Below are 19,779 nucleotides of genomic sequence, written 5' to 3'. Positions count from 1 at the left end.
TATTTTGTGCAGTAATGATAAAATATTTTATGTATTTGAAATACGATCAGATTGAAATTAAAATTCGTCCCTTAATTTCTTATATAAGAATTTGGTAGATCGAGGTAATTAGAGGTGTTTGATATTCTATACATTGTTAAAGAAACTCATTTTTTGTTTTTTCATTTTTACTAACATAAAAAAGAGAAACCCTCTATACTCACAAACGACAATTAATAATACCATCGTACTTATTTTTTATGAAGCTAAAACTGCCCGTTAACTGATAAATTAGTTTTCTTTCCTTTTTTTATGTAATGTGGTGATCTATACATATTACTCTTATTTATATACTATATTTTAAAACGTGAAAAATTTATTTATTTTATACAAGTAAGAAAAACGCGTCACAACGGCAAGTCTTAATAATACTCTGGCAAACAATTGGCTGGTGTTGGTTTATTTGAATATAAATTATTGGTTATTTATAAACACCTGATATTGATAATCAATGTGTTTATTATTGATAATTGAAATTCATGATATAATTATAACTTATTCACTTTAATTTTTTTTAAATAATATTCCTCTTTTCCCCCTTTTTTTCTTTTTATTTTAAATGTAGACATATATATATATACAAGATTTATGAAATTATATCTGAAATAAATTTAAAAGACATGAATTATTTCTTATTGTATACTTGTATAGCTTTTTTCCCATTGACCTCATATTTTATTATTCTTTATGAGAATAATATTGCCAAAACTCTTCAATTGGCATTGGTGAATGGTCATGTGGACACGTAGTTTAGTGAAAATATGGTATAAATGCCAACATACTTATTAACGTGCCCCAGTCCTTTTAATTGGTGAAAGCTTGCTTCTTCCTCGAAAACCAACGGAAACATCATCTGAGTTAGGTAACAAAAAACACCCTATTTTTTTTTTAAGATATTATGTTTATTATTGAAATGAGATACAAAAAGTATTTCCATAATATAAAATTATATAGATAAATATATATTCAATAATTAATTAATATGATACTTGAATATATTATTTTTTTTCCATTAACCCACATAAATAAACAATATATAGATTTTTGAAAGAAAAAAGAAATGCAAAAATAATTTTTTTGAGAATATATATAAATACATTGCATGAAGAGTTGACCTTGTCAATACTTAAGGCCGTGGATCAGTCTGCGCTTTCCTTCACAAGTCGCTGATTGCGACTCTGTCGGCCCTCCCGCAGTGAAGATTTTATCTCTATTAATCTATGTCTAACTTTTGTTTTTTTTCACCAACATCTATATAAAAAAAATAAAATCGTGTTTTAAGGTCTCAAAATTCTATGATTATAAGATTTTGAGTTCAAATGTCTATATATTTGTTAATATTTCGCCTCATATATGTGAATTTTGTTTTAATTGTATTTGTTGATATGATGGTTAAATAACAGATATGCGGATTATTATTTTACATTTTGATGTAATATTATTAATTATTATTTCACAAGGAATTTTTTTTTGTTCATTTCTTACGTCACAGTGTGATAAATTGCATTTTGTACTTTTTGCATCTAAACAGTTTTGAATGCCTGCAAATTGCACGAAGATTTGGTTGGAACCAAGTCTCGTGGAATCATGTTGACCGTGATTTTTGTGAAAATAGTTAAAATATTTGTTATGGTTAAAAACATGGCAAATGTTTTGATCATGGCTCTTAGCCATGACAAATAATCTTTTCGTGAGGAAAAAATTAGTTTTTCATATCGATTTAATTTAACCGTAGTTAATAGTAGTTATTTATTATGATTTTTAGTCATAGTCACTAATAATTTTTTTTTCTAGTTTAAATTGTGTTTTCCCCCTTTTTTTGTATGAGGCTCTTTGCCTCTAAACGGTTTTGAATGCTTGCAGATCGACACAGAGATTTGGTCAAAACCAAGTTTCATGTCATAAAAAATCGTCTGTTGTCAATGAAACTTAAAAGAGAGGTTGGTGGAGCTGGATTTAGGGATTACATTCCCCGACGCATTAATCTAAGCTAATCGATGTGGGAAATAAAAGCGATTAGCATAACTCCAAAAGTGCTTTTAATTATTAAAAAAGAGAAATTACCCAATTCAATCCTTATCAGGCATATTATATTGTAATAATTATTATGCTCATTGATTAAAATTTCATTTCTGACCCATGTTTCGAGTCAATAAATATAAAAACTTTTGAAAATTTTATAGAGAAATTGTAAAATTAATAAAACATACATAATTATAATAAAATATTAAAAAATTTACTTTTCTATTTTGAATTCAAGGATATCTGATTTAATTTTTCAGCATGCCTACCAAAATAATTTATTTTATTTAGTATAATCATATATTTTGAGATATTATTTGATGCAGTAGATATTGAAACTAAATAATATAATATACTACTTATGTTTTAACTATGTGTTATACAATATCTTTATTACGTTGATATATATTCATATAACATTAAAAATTTAGCCTAATACTAAATCAATTACAATAAAATAAGATATTTATGTGGGATACAATTTTTTATATTTGTAGCAAAAATATGAAATAAATGTTCTGCTAAAAAAGTTTTAAAAAAATAAAAAGTTTTCTAGAAAAATTCAGAAAAATGGAGTGTTTCAAAGGAAACTAAATAATTCTGAAACTACTATCTATTTTTGTTTCCATAAAATTAAAAATAATTTTTTTTCTATAGTTTCTATGGAGATGTATGGAAATTTTGACCGATTATTATTGGGTAAATAATTAAATTCTTTAATATACTCATAATTTAATTGATTTGAACTTAAAGGCCACATGGTTAGTGCCTAATGGGTAATTAGCAAAATTAACCCCCCACCAAACACAATGTTGAGAAAGTTGGCACTTGGTGTGGGTTAAGACTTGAGATAAAATGTTACTTGACTTCCAATTGTGCCTCATTAACATTAGAAACTCTAATTCGAGAAATTTTTATTTGGATTCAACTTGATTAAATTTGAACCAATTACATAATAAATATAATTTATAATTAATGTATTCTTTAAATAAAATAATTAATTACATAACAAATATAATTAAATTGATTCGATCCAATTAAGTTTGGATAAGAATTTTCCCTCTAATCCACTTTTAGCAAAGGGTGGATGAATGGCAAAGAAGTGAAGTAGAAGCTCATTGGCTTAAACATCCCCAAGCTCCAATCTATGTCTGCCACATACTTAGGTTCATCTACATTGGACAGCCTTTCTCATGTCAAAGAGCTAATTATTACATAATAAGTGGATATATAATTTTTAGGCTATATTACATCTGGACTCTTTATTATTAGTTCTACGAATATTGTAAATTGAAAATTATAATTACTTCATTTAAGGTTTTGTTTTATAACTCCATATATAGAGGGGTCTCGATTGGCGATTGATTATATTTTTTATGCAACTTCTAACAATGAATGTTTGGTAAAGTGTGAGATGGGACTAAATTAACAAAGAAAGGAATAGACGAAAATGAACTGAAAAATACAATGTTGAACTTATAAAGAGATGTCGTGAGGTCGGAATTGAGTAATAATCTCATGATTAACGATCGATGATGACAGTTTGAACAATAGTGAATTGATGAAAAAGATATGAGTAGTGAAGTGATGAGAAGTATAAGAAAAACACGAGTGATACTCTGATAATATATATTTGAACAAGAATTCTTGATATTCTAATAATATATAATCTAAATTACATCAGTAGTTAATAATTTTTGAGTTTATATAACAAGAAGAAACACAATCACTTAGAAGTTGTTGAGGCACAAGAATTTATATTTTATATTTGAAACTTAAGGATTTTGTTCAAAATGAACTCTTCTAGATCAATTAATTACCCAAAATTAGGGCAATCCCACACTCAAACTAACTGGCCAATTAACCAAATTACCTCGTATCTTCTTTCTCCAAAAAAAAAAAAAAAAAAAGGAAAAATAAAAATGGAGGAAGAGCAAAAAATAAAGAAAAAAGAAAGGGGTGGGGGGTAGGTGAGAGATTGACCAAGAACCAACTTCACGCGCGCACACATCATCATCTCCCAAGTCTTGTCCGCTACATACCAATATATAAACCCCTTACTCCCCTTTCTTCCCTCTCAGCTTGCACGTTCCCTTCTCACGGCGAACTACAAGCTTTCTCTCTATTCATTCTCACTTTCTTCATTTCCAACCATGAAATCTTTAACTACTCTTTCCCCTATGGATCTCAAATCCATAACCCGGACTCCCCCTCTCGGCTTGACCCACAACCGGGTCGCTCCCGCCCGTCTGATCGTCCGGTCTGTCTCCCGGTATGATTCCGCCGACGTTGATTCCATCTCCGGTGCCACCACAATGACGGGATACAACTTCGGCGCCGGCCATGTTGGGAGGTCCCGCCACGAGTGGCAGACCGCCTGCGCTACTCTCGCCAGCAAAGTTATGTCGCAGCAGCAGGACATGGAGAAAAGCAGCGGCGGGGCCGATGGTATCTCCGCCGTCAACGGCCATCCGACGCTTGACCTCGTGCCTGTTAACAAGCCCAACTCCCCTGCTCCACTTCCTAAACCGCTGAGCATCGCTGACCTTTCCCCCGCGCCGATGCACGGCTCCCAGCTCCGAGTTGCTTACCAGGGAGTTCCTGGGGCGTACAGCGAGGCCGCCGCCGGGAAGGCTTATCCCAATTGCGAAGCCATCCCCTGTGATCAATTTGAAGTCGCATTCCAAGCTGTGGAGCTTTGGATAGCCGACAGAGCCGTGCTTCCGGTGGAGAACTCCTTAGGCGGCTCCATCCACCGGAACTACGATCTCCTTCTCCGCCATCGCCTCCACATAGTCGGAGAAGTTCAGCTTCCCGTCCACCACTGCCTCTTGGCTCTCCCCGGGGTCAGGAAAGAATACCTCACGCGCGTCATCAGCCACCCACAGGCGCTCTCCCAATGCGAGCACACGCTCACCAAAATGGGCCTCAACGTCGTCCGGGAAGCTGTGGACGACACCGCAGGCGCGGCAGAGTACATCGCAATGAACAACCTCCGGGACACGGCTGCAATCGCCTCCGCGCGGGCCGCCGAGCTCTACGGGCTACAGATCCTGGCTGACGGGATCCAGGACGATTCCGGCAACGTTACCCGATTCGTGATGCTAGCCCGAGAACCCATAATCCCACGTACCGACCGGCCATTCAAAACGAGCATCGTCTTCGCGCACGATAAGGGAACGAGCGTGCTGTTCAAGGTACTCTCAGCGTTCGCTTTCCGCAACATCAGCCTCACCAAAATCGAGTCGCGACCCCATCGGAACCGCCCAATCCGGCTGGTGGACGACGCCAACGTGGGAACAGCGAAGCACTTCGAGTACATGTTTTACATAGATTTCGAAGCGTCGATGGCGGAGCCCAGGGCGCAGAACGCCTTGGCAGAGGTGCAGGAATTCACCTCTTTCTTGAGAGTTCTCGGCAGCTACCCCATGGACATGACGCCATGGAACCCCTCTTCTTCAAGGGAAGACTGAAATTCACCTCCCAAAATTGAAGAAAACAGGGAAACAAGACCTGGATCCACTGCCATTGCATATTGAAATTTCCCTTTCTAGACCTTTCTTCATGTGTATAATTTGAAATATTTATTTTTGAATTTTCATATTTTTATTCAGAATAGTATGGGAAAATGAGGAGTAAATATGAGACTATGTCCATGAAATTTGTGGGACATTGCATCTATTTAATTATTGGGTGTATACAGAGTATGGTCCACTTCCTCAAATTCTTTGGAAGAGGTGGCTGCCTGCTACTTATATATGTACCATTTCTCCTTTTCTTTTTCTTCCCCCCTCCCTATAATCCAACAACTATAACTCAAATTTTGCAATTATAATGTGTTCTATTTTAATTCAACTCTTTTATTTTCTCTATTATTTTCTATAATACAAATATATCACCTGTATAAAAATTACATCGCTGATTTTATTAAAAAAAACTCATACCCGTAATACATGCGTATTAAATTAAAGGAAAAAATGCAAGCAATTCTCTTTTTATATTGCAAATGAGCAAATTACTTCATTATGAAAAACAAATAACGAATTTACCTCCTTGTATTTTTTAAAATACAATAATTTATCCTCCTATAATTTTTAAAATGAAGCAATTTACCTCCTTAAATTGCTTCATTTTAAAAATTTTAAGGGGATAAAATGCTAATTATTTTTTTCATAAAAGAGTAATATGTTCATTTTTAATATCATAGGGAGATAAATTATTATTCACCCTTAAATTAAATAAAAAAATACAATAAGATTCGCCTCATTTTGCATACACATTCCCATAATTTTATTACGAGAATCAAGATCTTCAATATTTCGTGAATAGTAATGAAGTGGGGTTGTATTGGTACTATCAAAATAAAATACTCACAGTCGTACATGTAAATATACGTAGCACCTTTAAGATCCTGCCCAAGATTTCATAATAATATTTGAAGGCAGCATTCCAAATTTTGCATATGAAACATTAATAGAAAATGGGGAGTATCAAGAATGGGTTAATTAATTAGGTGAGAAATTAATGAGTTGTTACATTACATGTGTTGACAGCGCAACCATTACAAGTTGGCTACAGTCGCAGTTCACATTAAACCAGACAGTCTAAGCTATCATTAGCAACACCCAAGACAGGTTTAAGGTGACAATCTCATTCACTTCTGAAATCTTTGTAACATCCCTATTCGCGTACGATCTTGTCTTATTAATAAAACTTACATTTACCCTAAAAAAAAAAAAAAAACATCCCTATTCACCTGTAAATCCCAAGCAAACATTTACTCATAACTTTATACATATATAATAAAATTATACGAGAAAAAATTCAATTTAAAATAGAGAAGAGAAGTAATAATTCAGATCATGTAAAATTACAATGCTTATCTCATACAGGGTTGTGCATGCATGCTGCACAACATATTATTAATTAATTTATTACCAACGATCAAATAATAATAACGTTCAATTGAAACCGTGAGTGTAGGGTCAAGCTCGTATTCATAGTTATGAATCACTGGATAGATTTCAATAATTGTTTTTTATTACTCAAAATTGAATAAAAAATCTTATATATACATTTTATGTATAGAGCATTTGTACGAACAGTCTACTTGAACTAATCACATCGAAATTCAATAACTAAATAAATTTTGATGATCTGTCAAGTCGACCCCACATGAATAAACGACTCCAAATAGTAAGATATTTAAAGTTAGATTAGCCAAAATATATTATTTGTATTTAATTCAATAAATGCTTTCTTTAATTTACCAACCGGTTTTATGCATAGGTATAGTTAATAGAAAGGGGGAAGGGGGCATGCTACTAAGTAGGGCAACCTCACTAACAAAGTAATAATTTTAAGAGTTTATAATTAAATTAGAATTATTGAAATCACATAAGAAATAATGAGGATGTAGAATTAAGTAATAATGTGGGGGCCTTAGCCCTTAGGAGTTTTCTTCAGAAGAGTTGGTGAAATAGTTCCCCCTGTCCCACTGTTATTACTCCACTACTCTCTTCCATGTAGGCCTATATATATATTTATTTTTAAATAAAATAATTAAAGTTACATTATGAATTTTAATTATTATTATTATTATATCGATTAATATATTAATTATCACCATGTAATGATAGTTATAACTAAGTAATTACTACTGGATATTATAATAAACAAAAGTAAGGAAAAATTTGGAGGAAAATTGTAATTCAAATTGAGTTTAATTGAATTTAAATCAATTATATGGAAAGTGCAATGTATTTGTTATATGATTGATATATAATTAAAAAAAATAACTAAGGATAATTATGTTGTGTGATTAATTTGAAGAAGAAATTTATAGGGTAATTATGAACTAAGGAATAAGGGTTTGGTGGGGGAAGAAAAAAGGGGAAGACGGCAGATGGTGTGGTTTGTGATTTGTGCGTGTGGTGGTAGGTGAAGAGAGGGGGGGGGGGGCGATTATATGTGTTTGTGGTGGTTGAGACTTGGATACCTTTGTATAATAGTGACTTCATGCTGCCGTACCCTTTCTTTTAGGTTGATTATCCCCTCTTGTCAAAAATAAATAAGGTTGCATTTGGATGGATTAGTTGCATGAGAATTATGAATTTTCAAATTTATAATAATAAATTCCTTACATTTATTTGGAAACTTCTCAATTTAAGATATTTCAAAAAAATTTAAATGTGATTTGCTTTATGTAATAGCATCACCTAATTGAGTTCGCGTGCAGTTTCTTGTGTTCTATCAAAGAGGAGAAAGTGCTAAGTCGAACTCATCTATTACAATAGTTTTAATTGGATGAAAACAACACCCGCCTTTTCAACTGTCTTTACTATATGTTTACTAGACATTAGCATTGAAGTAGGCAAGGCCAATTTGTACGAAGTCTGGACCAATATTGAGAGAAAGTGCAACTTCTAGAACATTTTCGTCTTGAAGAATTCAAACTTAAAGTGAAGAGGGTTATGTTGATTCATTTTGGATCTAGTTGAGACATCGAGAAATACGGGACATCTAAGTCATATAAGTAAACAGATATATTTATTGATAAAAAAACAGAAAAAAACGTGAATGGGGATTGATGACAAAACAAAATTTTGGATCACAAATAGTGATACGATTGATGATAAAAAAATATAATTTTTGATTCAGTTCTCTATTTAGATTACTATTTTTTGTCACAAAGAATAAATTATATTTAACACAGTATCAAACTATATTCTATTAACTATTGATGATTTTCATTTTTTCTTTATATGGAATTATTTGAAATTTATTGAAATCCAAGGATCCACATATGGGCCAAAAGATTTTGTTGGGTCAAAATTGGTCATGTGTCGATCCAACAAGCAAGAAAATGTCATTCTTGCATTCTTTTCGCCAAATTTTCTATTTCTACAAATTTAATTTCTTGTTATTGTTGTTGCAATTGATAAGAACAAAAACAAATAATAAAGTGTCTGAAAAGAAAAGGCCTATTGGGTGATGGTGGGCTGCTGCTGCTGCTGCTGACTGGGAAGTATACATGTACTTTTCCTGCCCTGTTTTCTTTTTCCTGGTTTAGATCAATAAAAATTAGGTTATCAAATTCAAAACAAGGGATTAGATAAGAATGTTGAGAGTGGGATTCGAACCCACGCCCTTTCGGACCAGAACCTTAATCTGGCGCCTTAGACCAACTCGGCCATCTCAACTTCTGTCTTACATCTTTCGGAACTATTTTCATCGATGCCCATGACATGAAAGAATCTTATATATCTTATAATTGGTCACTTGATTTGAAATGAATCAATCGATTATAAGTATTATTCATTTCATAAGTAGTTTAGTTTAAAACTCGATTCCAAGATAATATATTTCCCTCAATGAACTATCTAGATTCTACAAATAATGGAGGAAAAACTTAACAAAGGACAAAAAAGTTATTTCCACAAGAATATGATGAAAGATAGACCACATAATTCTAGAGTGGCATGTATTTACTAGATTAATCTTAGCAAAATAATTGTGTAAAAATAATTTTACACCCACCCCCCAATCCACTCCATATTAAATGTTTGAAATAGTATAAATAGCCCTTCAAACATCATAAAAAATAACATTTAACTGAATTTAGAGAGAAAATTTCTAATATGAGATATACCACATGTTTGAAGCAAATTTGAATTGCTTGCATCTAATTGATTTTCCATCATTGACAAAATAGAATATGGTTAATGGATCGATAAAAAGATGCATACTCACCTAATCATCAAGAATCTTACTCTTTTTTTTTCGGTACAATGGGAGTGGGGTGTCAGGATAATTCGATTTTGAATTTAGTACATTCCCTTCATCAATAAGAGTGATATTAATTCAATCAATTGATTGTTAGCTCAAGAATCTTACTCAACATATCATCTTTAATATTATTATTCAGTAATAAATTAATTGGGTGATCAATTCGACCCAAATTTTCTAACAGGTATTTGATTGTCGGTTGAAATGAGCCCATACTAGTTTACATGAACTGAGCCATCTACTGTTGGGCTCTGTAAATGAGGCCTTGCGCCCCAATCATCTTTCAGTCCATATCTGTTAGTAGTTAGGATATAATTTGGGCAGAGTTTTGTCAGGTCTAAGATCTACCCGAATTTGAAATTTGCCGTGATCGGCTTTTAGAACCACCTCGCTGCGCTCCGTCCCGCCATTAGTTGAGTTGGATTGTAGACTTGCCCTGCTCCAACCCAAACCCACCCTTAACCCAATTTGCCTCTAAAAGATAATTTATTTATAAATATATGTTATCAGATAAAACAAATATAAAAATATTATTTAAAACAAGTTGGGAAGAATCTTGAACTATATCCAAACCCAAACCCAAACCCGATAATCTGTAATGGAATGGGTTCGGTGCGGGGCCTCGCTCTACCACTACGGCACTACCCCATTCGTTATTCCTATCTATTTTAAATGATTCAAATTTTATAAAATTTAAAATTTGTCTTGTAATTAATAATTTGAATCGGAAGTAATCACACATATATGTTAATCATTTTATAACTCACCGGATTGAAACACAGATCAAGAACGAATGTTTTCTTGATAAAATATTGAGATTATAGAAAAATTGAGATTGGTGGAAAGAGATGCTACTTATAATTTCTTGGGCCACTTTTCCTCTCATTATGCTCTAGGGTATCACCATCATGCTACGTGTTTCTCCCTTAATCTCAAACATACTTCACTCCTTTCTCACCATTTTTTTATTAATTGTTTTTAAGAATTAATTCAAGAAATTTTGAACACTACAATAAAATAGTAAGATTTGAATGTCTAATAAGAACAAAAGTACTCGGCCATGTTTTATCAACCTAGATTGGATAGGATATTCACAGTCGTTCAGTCTAATGTATTATTTTTGAGTCAACTCCTTGATAAATCTTATATTGATATTGAACAAGTACATGTAATATTCTTACATACTCTCGTACAAATATCAATCAAGTGAGCTAACTCTCTCTCCTCCATTATCGTCTTGTTGCATCCTCTCTTCAAGGTTAATACATAAGATATTTATGTGTTCAATCTTGAAAAATTGATTTGTCAATTTGCTATCGCATTTCCACTTATGTTTTAGTATGATAAATAAAGGTGGTGGTGCAAATGACCAACCAACTATGAGAAATTAAAGATTACTTGTAAAGTGCGGTCATCAAGCTAATTTTTATGAACTTATGTTCACAAATCTCGATAAAAAAATATGGACGGGCCCTAGTTATATTCTTAGATGCTTAAGTTATACCAGATGGCTCAAAGTAATCGATATTGCATTAACTAAAGTAATTAAACAAAATTAAATCAATACGACTTGGATAATTGAACATCATTGATAGCAAGTAGATTGTATGATTTATATAAATGATGACCTGGCTGCGTCATGTTTGACCCAAATAAGTGCAATTATATATATATTAAAAAAATATTTTATTCACAATGCAAATTACAATTTAGAAGAAAGAATTTAAATTGGCGTAGGGCAAGAATTTCCCCTTCCACTGTATCCTTTTTCCCCAGAAACATAAAAGAAAAGAATGGGTGGAACTAGAAGTTCATAACACTCCACATGTCAGACAACTAGTGGTTCCCAACAGCCACAAGCTGCATGCCAATGATCGCGATAAGATATGGCGATAAACCAACGTTGGTAAATTAATAAAAATCTTTCTCCTCTTACATCGCCCGATTTCCTGTCCTAAATTGAGACCTCGATGGCCATCGCCAATTCCCTGGATTTTTCCTTAACTTCTAGCATCAACAGCAAGAACAGAAAAGCCCTCCAATTCTCTCACTACTCCCACTGTAAACGTAGAAGCAAAAGCCCTTTCCCCTTTATCTCACATTTCCTCTTCTTGAACCTGAATCCGAGAGCTGTAAGAGCAGATTCCTCGGCTTGTTCGCCGCCGGTGCTGGAAGACAACGCGCCAGTAATCGAGCTGGCTTTGAAGCTCCAAGATTTTCAGCCCGCCGATCATTTGCCCGAAGATTACAAAGAGTCAAACGCTCTGATTTGCAGTTTGTTGAAGGATTCTGAAACTGCACACCTTGGATACGAGTACTATGAGAAGGCCAAAGGAAAACCCAATTTCAGACCTCGGAGAAATACGCTGAAGCTGCTCGTCAGGTACCTGATTCGTTCCAAGAACTGGGGATTGTTGTTCTCTTTCTGTGAAGATCTTCAGGTCTTCCGGGTTTTGCCCGACAGGTCCACATGTTGTAGGTTGATTAGTGCTTGTCTTAAAGCTAGGAAATTGAGAGTTGTTAATAATTTGCTGGAGGTTTTCTTGGTTAACGATGTTGAGACTGCTGTTTTGGCCTTTGGGTTCGCGATGAAAGGCTATAACCAGCTGCATATGTACTGCAGCACTAACGATTTGTATCAGAGGATGAAGTCTGCGGGCCTGGATTTGGACCCTGCCTGTTATTTTCACATAATGGAAGCGCATTTGAAAATGAAACACTATGAGAAATGCATCACGATCTTTCAAGATTTCGAGAATCGGAGAATGATCGAAATTGGGAATCCACCACCGTTTTGCTCTCAAATTTACTGGATTCTGTGCGAGTCGTTGGGTAAAACAGGGCGCCCTTTTGAAGCGCTTGAGTACTTCAGGGAAATGTCTAAGAAAGGGATCCTGGAAGATCATTTCCTGTACTCGTCTTTGATCAGTTCTTTTGCAAGCTCCGGTGAATTAGAAATGGCTGAGGAGCTCCTGCAAGAAGCGGAGAGCAAGAAAATGCTGAGGGATCCAGCGCTTTTCTTGAAGCTTGTTCTGAGGTACGTCCAGGAAGGGATGATGGAGAAGACGCTCGACGTTGTTGCAGCGATGAGGCGTGTGGGAATCAGAGTTTCCGACTGCATTTTCTGCGCTATCATCAATGGCTTCTCCAAGAAAAGAGGGGCTAAAGCTGCAGCAAGAGTGTATGAGGAGCTTGTTCTGCAGGGGTGTGAACCAGGCCAAGTGACCTATGCCTCAATTCTAAGCGCATATATTAGACTTGGGCGGTATTCCAAGGCGGAATCCGTGTTTGCAGAGATGGAAAGAAAGGGTTTCGACAATTGCATAGTTGCCTACTCCAGCATGGTCGCAGCCTATGCCAAAATGGGGAGAACGAGGGACGCAATGAGGCTCGTTGCTAAGATGAAAGAGAGAGGCTGCGAGCCAAACGTGTGGACTTACAACTCCTTATTGGATATGAACGGGAGAGCGTTGAACTTGAGGTTCGTGGAGAAGACATGGAAGGAGATGAAAAGGAGGAAGATCATCCCGGACCGTGTTAGCTACACAACCGTGATCAGCGCTTATAACAGGGCGAGAGAGTTTGAAACGTGCGTGAAATACTACGAGGAGTTTAAGCTAACAGGTGGGAAGATGGACAGGGCGATGGCGGGTACTATGGTGGCGGTTTTCTCTAAAATGAACAGAGTTGAAGAGGTGATTGAGCTTTTGAGGGACATGAAATTGCAGGGGACTGAGTTGGATGCAAGGTTTTATAGGTCGGCGATGAATGCGTTGAGAGATGCAGGGCTTCAATCCCAGGCGAGATGGCTGCAAGAAACGTTTAAGCATTCTTGATTCATTGCAAGAAATTGAGAACCTTGGAAGATAGACAGAGATGTCTGAATTGGGAATTGGGGTGGGGATGGACATGTAGTTGAGTTTGATGAATGTCGGTTAATTGTTATTACAGAGAAGATGAAAACAACTTACCTGGAAAAAGAAATTGTAAAACAGAAAGAGCAGTGAATAGTCGGGCTCGGGCCTGTCTTACATCAAACATCAGTTAGAACTTAGAACCCTTTTTATTTTTAAACTAGTGTTTCGTTCTATATTTACTCCAAAATGTTAGAATGTATATTACACGGTAAGGCCCGTCCAGCCCCTGATTGCATAAATTACACTGTAAAGCCCGTCCAGCCCGTGACTGCAAGTAAAGGCCCGTTTTTTTAGTTGTAAAATCGTGACGAATGAAATGGGCTGGACTACAATCCGCCAGCCCATGTTCAAGGAATAAAATATAGGTATCACAATTCGTATGGATAATTGTGCCTCTTTTTTTTAATCGTAACTTTGGACATTTTGATAAAAATCCTAAATAATCATCTTTTTAATTAACTTATCAATTTATAATCATAATTTTATCACCTTTTTATCCCATCCTAAGCCCAGGCTGATCATGGAATTGAATTTCTATTAAATATTTTATTTCATTTTTTATTCCTTTAATATAATATTAAACAATCACGTATAGAATTTAATTTTTATTTATATATATTAAATAGAATAAAAAATACATAAAAAAACTCAGATCAATCATTTAGACTGTGAGGACAAAAGCAACACACCGTTTCAAGGCCCTTAAAGCATTCTGGACCGGACAAGAAAGGCCCAAATATTATTGGTCCATTATCTAACTTGGACTAAATCATACAAAAATATTGCAACAAAAGCCCTCCCACTTATAAATGGAGGTACTGCTGAACAGTACTTATTGTGTAATTACATTATAGAAACATTATCTTTTCATATTTACATGGATATGTTTTTCAAAATATATTTTCTAAAATATAACATAAGTCTAGGAGATATAATATAGTAGGTCTTAAGTTTAGATCGGGTCAACCCTCTATCACAAAAATATAGGGTTAAATCAATGATCCCTCTTTAATATGTGAAATGAGCAAATACCCCTATGTGAAAAAAGAATTAGTAAATTATTCATCTATGTTTCAAAAAATGAAGCAAATTACCTCCCTATCAATGGTTTAGACAGCGCGTAATTTGCTTCATATTTCAAACACAGGGGACGATTTGTTATTTTATTTTTTACAAGAGATATTTTATTCGTACATCGTATCGCAGCGGGATAAATTGTATTTTTTTGTTGAAACCATTAGCAGGTTGATTCCTGGACATGGTTATCTCCAAACTCATGGTGTTGCCATCCCTATCCCAAAAATCACCAGGAAATGCCAGCAAAAGTTAAAGGGGAATAGCATATATGGCATATTCGTATATTAGATGTTGGTATTACAAATGGAGATGCCACTTTGTGCATGTAAAAAGCTAGAAAGCAAAAAGCTGGAGAAACACATCTTTTGTTGATAGAAAGTAAGCATATGCTTCAATTTTGCAAGCACCTAATGATATGGACATAATTGAATCTGTTCCTTTTGTAATTTAGTTCAAATAATACTAACACCAAATCCTTATTTTATTGCATTCTAAATAATATTGATAGACATTAATTCAGATTTTATTTCATCTTATCTCGTTATAAAATGTAAATGTAGAAACGACACCTCACAGACTAATTGAGGAGGATTGTGTTTGTACCTGTCCGACTCGCCAAATTCTTATAATTAACTGATACTTACAGAAATTAAGGTCCAATAGTGTAGAAATCGACATACATAAATCAAATAAGAATGTTTAGTCCAAACAAATATTTAATCAAAATTTAGACCTATTATAAGAATGAGTATGACAACGTTGGATCCTAAACAAGTGTGGCGTGACATTTGGTGGTGTTGATGTTGCAAATCGATATAATAAAATTATGTGAGGTGTCAATATCACAAAGTCTATCACTAATAAATGTTGCATTTATTACTTAAGTCTTGTATTTGCATTAGAAAGGCAATTAATGCCAATTGGTGTGGAACTCAACTATCAATATGTTATGATGGCTGTGGAAAGCAAACCTAAAAAAAAAAAAAAAAAAGCTAATCTGTAAACATTAACAAATATTTATAAGTTAAAGAAAAGTTTTTAAATCCTACAACCCCTGTAACTGACAGACACGTTAACATAAAATCAACTCATTTAAAATTATTGGATGGAAGAAATAATTACAAAAATCAATAAACAATGAATGATCGGTGTCTTGCTCATCTATTCACCATCAAAAAGGCCCTTACTATTATAAATATATTCCAATCAATTATTTATTCTTAATTAATTAAATTCACGGTTGGGACAAGAATGTAATAGAACACTTTAAGACAACCAAATCCTACGAAAAGAGAAGTGTAATCTCCATCTCATTAATATGGTGACAACTAGTGGTTCTAGATATTCTAGAAGCATCTTCTTTTTCAAAAAGAAAAAATATCTTCTTAATTAATAATATTCATATAAACTTGTGAGCCACATGTCAAGGGGTGAAATTTTTGATCTCGCATATTTCGATCAAATTCATATTATTTGCAGTTTTATTAATGACTTATAACCAGCTTCCAATGTATAGAGCTTATTGACGTAAACATTAATTGAGTACTCACTGTACCGCTCTTATATATATAATAAAATAAAGGGATAAAATTATTTTATTTTTGAACTATGACTGTCTTTTTACTTTGTTATTTATTTATTTTTAATTTAGTTTGTCATACTAACTGCACGAGTTTTGTAAGTTACCACCTCATATCATTTTCATCTGGAAGTTTGCACCTAAAAATAGTCACAAGCAGCTCATATGTCTAATTTTCTAGAGCAAATCTCAAATCTGGTCTACATTTTTTAGGAATCCACCATGTTCTTATAACAAAAAATGAAATTAGATATAATTTTACAGAATTCACAAATGATTTTTTTTAGAAATAATGAAGATTCGCACATACTATAAAAAAAATAAATATTTCCGACATATTAATCACTACGGCTTAAAAATCGTAACGGAACAATATTATCACCACGATCATATAAAATTGATTTGAAAACTTAAGTTTTAACCACGTTTAATTAACATTTAGGTTTTAGCTATAACTAAAGTATATTTTACCATAGTTTGTAGTTGTACTAAATACTTTGGGCTTCACTTGCAAAAACAACAATTATAGCCATTGCGTAGGTGTGGTTCATTAGTATCCACTATAATTTTTAATTTTTAGCTGCAGTAATTAATCCTAGTAAATAGCCTATTTCTTCTAGTGACAAGTGCTGACCAGTTTTTGTTGAAAAATTTCACCGAGGAATGTTTTGAGGCGATAGTTTATACAACTCGTGTAATTGATATGACAAATTTATGAAATTAAAAAAAAGTTTAGATGACAAAGTACAAATTCGATCATAGTTCAAAGGCCAGAGGATTTTTTATTCCAAATAAAATTATAACATAAAATCTATTGACTAATAATGTTACTTGAACACCATCCAGTTAATGGATACTTTATCCTACTCCTTAGCTAATGAATTAATTTAAGAATAACATGGAGTGAGAGCAAAGAGCACAAGCCAACAATTTCCAAAAATAAGCCATGTTTTGCATGCCAAAAGGCAACAAATCAAGAAAATGAACTCCAAGAAAGTAGGTTTTTACTGTAGAAATTGAACATAAAATAATCAGATTGAAGGAAAAATTAGGTAAGATATTAGGAAGTAAGAGCACTTAGGATTGGTGGAGTTCCCACTGAACACACATATATACAAGGCTGCATACATGTTGGGAGCAATTTCATGTAGGGTTTGCAATTTTTTTACTTAGTTCTGTTAAACAAACACAACTAGGAGTTCCCACTAAACACACATAATATGTGAATGTTGTTTTCACAGGTTAAAATAACAAGACATCCAAAGTTGTCCTGGTGATGATGGGATACACTTGTCATCAATGTCCTAAAGGTTGACTTCTTGTAGATACTGTCAAAACACTACTGCACATTGATTTTTGGGAGAGGTTTGGACTTTACTTGGACCATTATTGACAATGACTAAAGCAAAAGCCTAATCACTAGTCTATCATCATCAGTGTACTACTTAGTGGTTGTATGATATCACATGAGTATGCCAAGAATATGATAAGATTGTGGTGGGGAAATTCATCTTGATGCATGCATTCAAAGTTAAAATTTGAAATAATCAAAATTTCAATTGCATTAACAGCTAAAATTATATTGTAACATTATGTATATATATAGCTATGATTTATATATAGTGTGTATACTATTACACTTGGTGCATATATAAAGATGATGTTATGACATTAAATTGTGAGATGTAAGCATGCAAGCATCACAATATTTATTATACAAAGGACAAATTTTTCATATTTAAGAAAACAACGGATTAAATAACATGGCAACTTCTCGAAGTTTCATATAATATTTACTAGAACAATAAAATATCTAAGTTTAACTATCACGACTGCATGCACAAACACCGTGCAGGTCAAGACATCCATTCAATGCCACATGTGAGATTGAAGCCGCTCTATCATATCTGGTAAATCCGATATAGCCAACACATGAACTCAATCTCGTAGCTTTTTTTAAAAAAATATATATTTTTAAAAATTTTTATTTAAATCATATCTCATGGAACAAAATCAAATCTGACATGATGGAACCAATCACATATATCATGTAACTAGTTAAAATCATGGTTGAGGAATATATAATCACAAAATGAAGCCCATTAAAGAGGGGCACATGATGGTGAAAAAGGGCAGTTGAGTTGAGTGGCATATGATGCATGGTATTTATACCGGGCATATGCTGCTCACTCCACCTCCCAACTCCCAACGATAACCTTCTTTCTCTCCATTAAGGCCTTGTACTCCTCACTCTCATAAACCCACACATTTCAGCACCTCAACTCTCTCTACTGCTATTCAAGAAACATGAAGCACAATTTTCAATCACTTGCACTTCTCATCTTCCTCCTTGCCATCCTTATCAGCACCTCCGCCAGAGAATTTGCACCAAAAGAAGGTGAAATATCAAAGAATTTCTCTCCAGATCAAAAAAAATAAAAATTCAAAGAATTTCTGCACATTTCTTACTTTATTATGTATTTTTTTTTTCTTGAAAATATTAAGAAAAGATATTGCAATTCTTGTGCAGGAGAAGTAGATGAAAAGATCAGCGGCAAGGGATTATCTGTTGAAAAGATGGGCAGCACCGACTCCTTTGATGTAATTTTCTAGTTCATTTCTTCTTCTTGATTTTCTTTTTGATAATTAAGATTTTTAAATGCTACTTTGCTGAATTTAAAGGGTGTTTTTGCCAAGTTTATTTAAATGGTCTTATAATCTGATACATCAATATGTTTTTAAAATTTATAAAATAAGTTCTTATATAAAAGTTTGGAATAAAATAAGATCACGAAACTTATAATAACGAGATGGTTTTAATTAATATGTTAATTTCAAATAGTTCAAGTAAATTAAAATCCAACTTAAGAGAAGTTTCAAGATTTTAACATTTTATGGTTAATTACCTACGTGGCAGAATCTGATGGGGTTAGAGGAGTGTGAAGGTGAAGATGAAGAGTGCTTAAAGAGGAGGGCTATTGCAGAGGCTCACCTCGACTACATCTACACTCAGCACCATAAACCTTAATCCAGATAGATACATCCTATGTAGAAATAAATTAATGAAGGTGGTGTTCGTGTTATCTGTATTCCCACTCTTTGAATTGGAATTTCCTATAATTTCAATTCTAAATTAATTACCCGATTAATTTATTTATTTTGATAGAAGCGATTAATTACTTCGTATAATATATCACGATATATACTCAAAACTCTATCAAGTAGTTTTCGAACATCAGTTTTACTATTGAAAGTTGAAACATAAAGGATGCGTTATAATTTGTCTAAATCGCCGATTATTTTTTACGTATCGAATAAGATAATAAATTATAAATATCCAAAAAATAAGGTAAATAT

The 19,779-nt window shown here is 33.6% G+C and overlaps 3 protein-coding genes and 1 non-coding gene across 4 annotated transcripts; 3 read left to right on the top strand and 1 right to left on the bottom strand.

The window, feature by feature from the left end:
• Window positions 1-4,153: 4,153 nt before the first annotated feature.
• On the top strand, window positions 4,154-5,845 carry LOC105170790 (arogenate dehydratase 1). Its single transcript, XM_011091704.3, has one exon. It carries the CDS (start codon window positions 4,215-4,217, stop codon window positions 5,532-5,534), a length of 1,320 nt encoding a protein of 439 aa, XP_011090006.3. The 5' UTR covers window positions 4,154-4,214; the 3' UTR covers window positions 5,535-5,845.
• A 3,337-nt stretch (window positions 5,846-9,182) lies between these two features.
• TRNAL-AAG (transfer RNA leucine (anticodon AAG)) lies at window positions 9,183-9,263 on the bottom strand. Its single transcript has one exon. It is a non-coding gene; the product is annotated as a tRNA-Leu (tRNA).
• A 2,424-nt stretch (window positions 9,264-11,687) lies between these two features.
• On the top strand, window positions 11,688-14,153 carry LOC105170789 (Pentatricopeptide repeat (PPR-like) superfamily protein). Its single transcript, XM_011091703.3, has one exon. The coding sequence runs from the start codon at window positions 11,820-11,822 to the stop codon at window positions 13,683-13,685; it is 1,866 nt and encodes a 621-aa protein (XP_011090005.1). The 5' UTR covers window positions 11,688-11,819; the 3' UTR covers window positions 13,686-14,153.
• A 4,394-nt stretch (window positions 14,154-18,547) lies between these two features.
• PSK3 (PHYTOSULFOKINE 3 PRECURSOR) lies at window positions 18,548-19,579 on the top strand. Its single transcript, XM_011091702.3, has 3 exons — window positions 18,548-18,820; window positions 18,953-19,023; window positions 19,340-19,579. Exons 1-3 carry the CDS (start codon window positions 18,730-18,732, stop codon window positions 19,448-19,450), a joined length of 273 nt encoding a protein of 90 aa, XP_011090004.1. The 5' UTR covers window positions 18,548-18,729; the 3' UTR covers window positions 19,451-19,579.
• Window positions 19,580-19,779: the final 200 nt, after the last annotated feature.

The sequence above is a fragment of the Sesamum indicum genome, linkage group LG9 (assembly GCF_026168435.1).
Source record: "Sesamum indicum cultivar Baizhima isolate 11 linkage group LG9, ASM2616843v1, whole genome shotgun sequence".
Lineage (NCBI taxonomy): Eukaryota > Viridiplantae > Streptophyta > Magnoliopsida > Lamiales > Pedaliaceae > Sesamum > Sesamum indicum.
The sequence above is the reverse complement of the archived record's forward strand: the minus strand, read 5'-3'. Positions and strand labels throughout refer to the sequence as shown.

What these genes read in the sequence shown, in the direction of transcription:
- LOC105170790 (XM_011091704.3), top strand. Translation starts at nt 4,215, where the DNA reads ATGAAATCTTTAACTACTCTTTCCCCTATGGATCTCAAATCCATAACC.
- LOC105170789 (XM_011091703.3), top strand. Translation starts at nt 11,820, where the DNA reads ATGGCCATCGCCAATTCCCTGGATTTTTCCTTAACTTCTAGCATCAAC.
- PSK3 (XM_011091702.3), top strand. Translation starts at nt 18,730, where the DNA reads ATGAAGCACAATTTTCAATCACTTGCACTTCTCATCTTCCTCCTTGCC. An exon ending in AGAATTTGCACCAAAAGAAG is followed by an intron (nt 18,821 to 18,952) that starts GTGAAATATCAA and finishes ATTCTTGTGCAG; the next exon opens with GAGAAGTAGATGAAAAGATC. An exon ending in GCAGCACCGACTCCTTTGAT is followed by an intron (nt 19,024 to 19,339) that starts GTAATTTTCTAG and finishes CCTACGTGGCAG; the next exon opens with AATCTGATGGGGTTAGAGGA.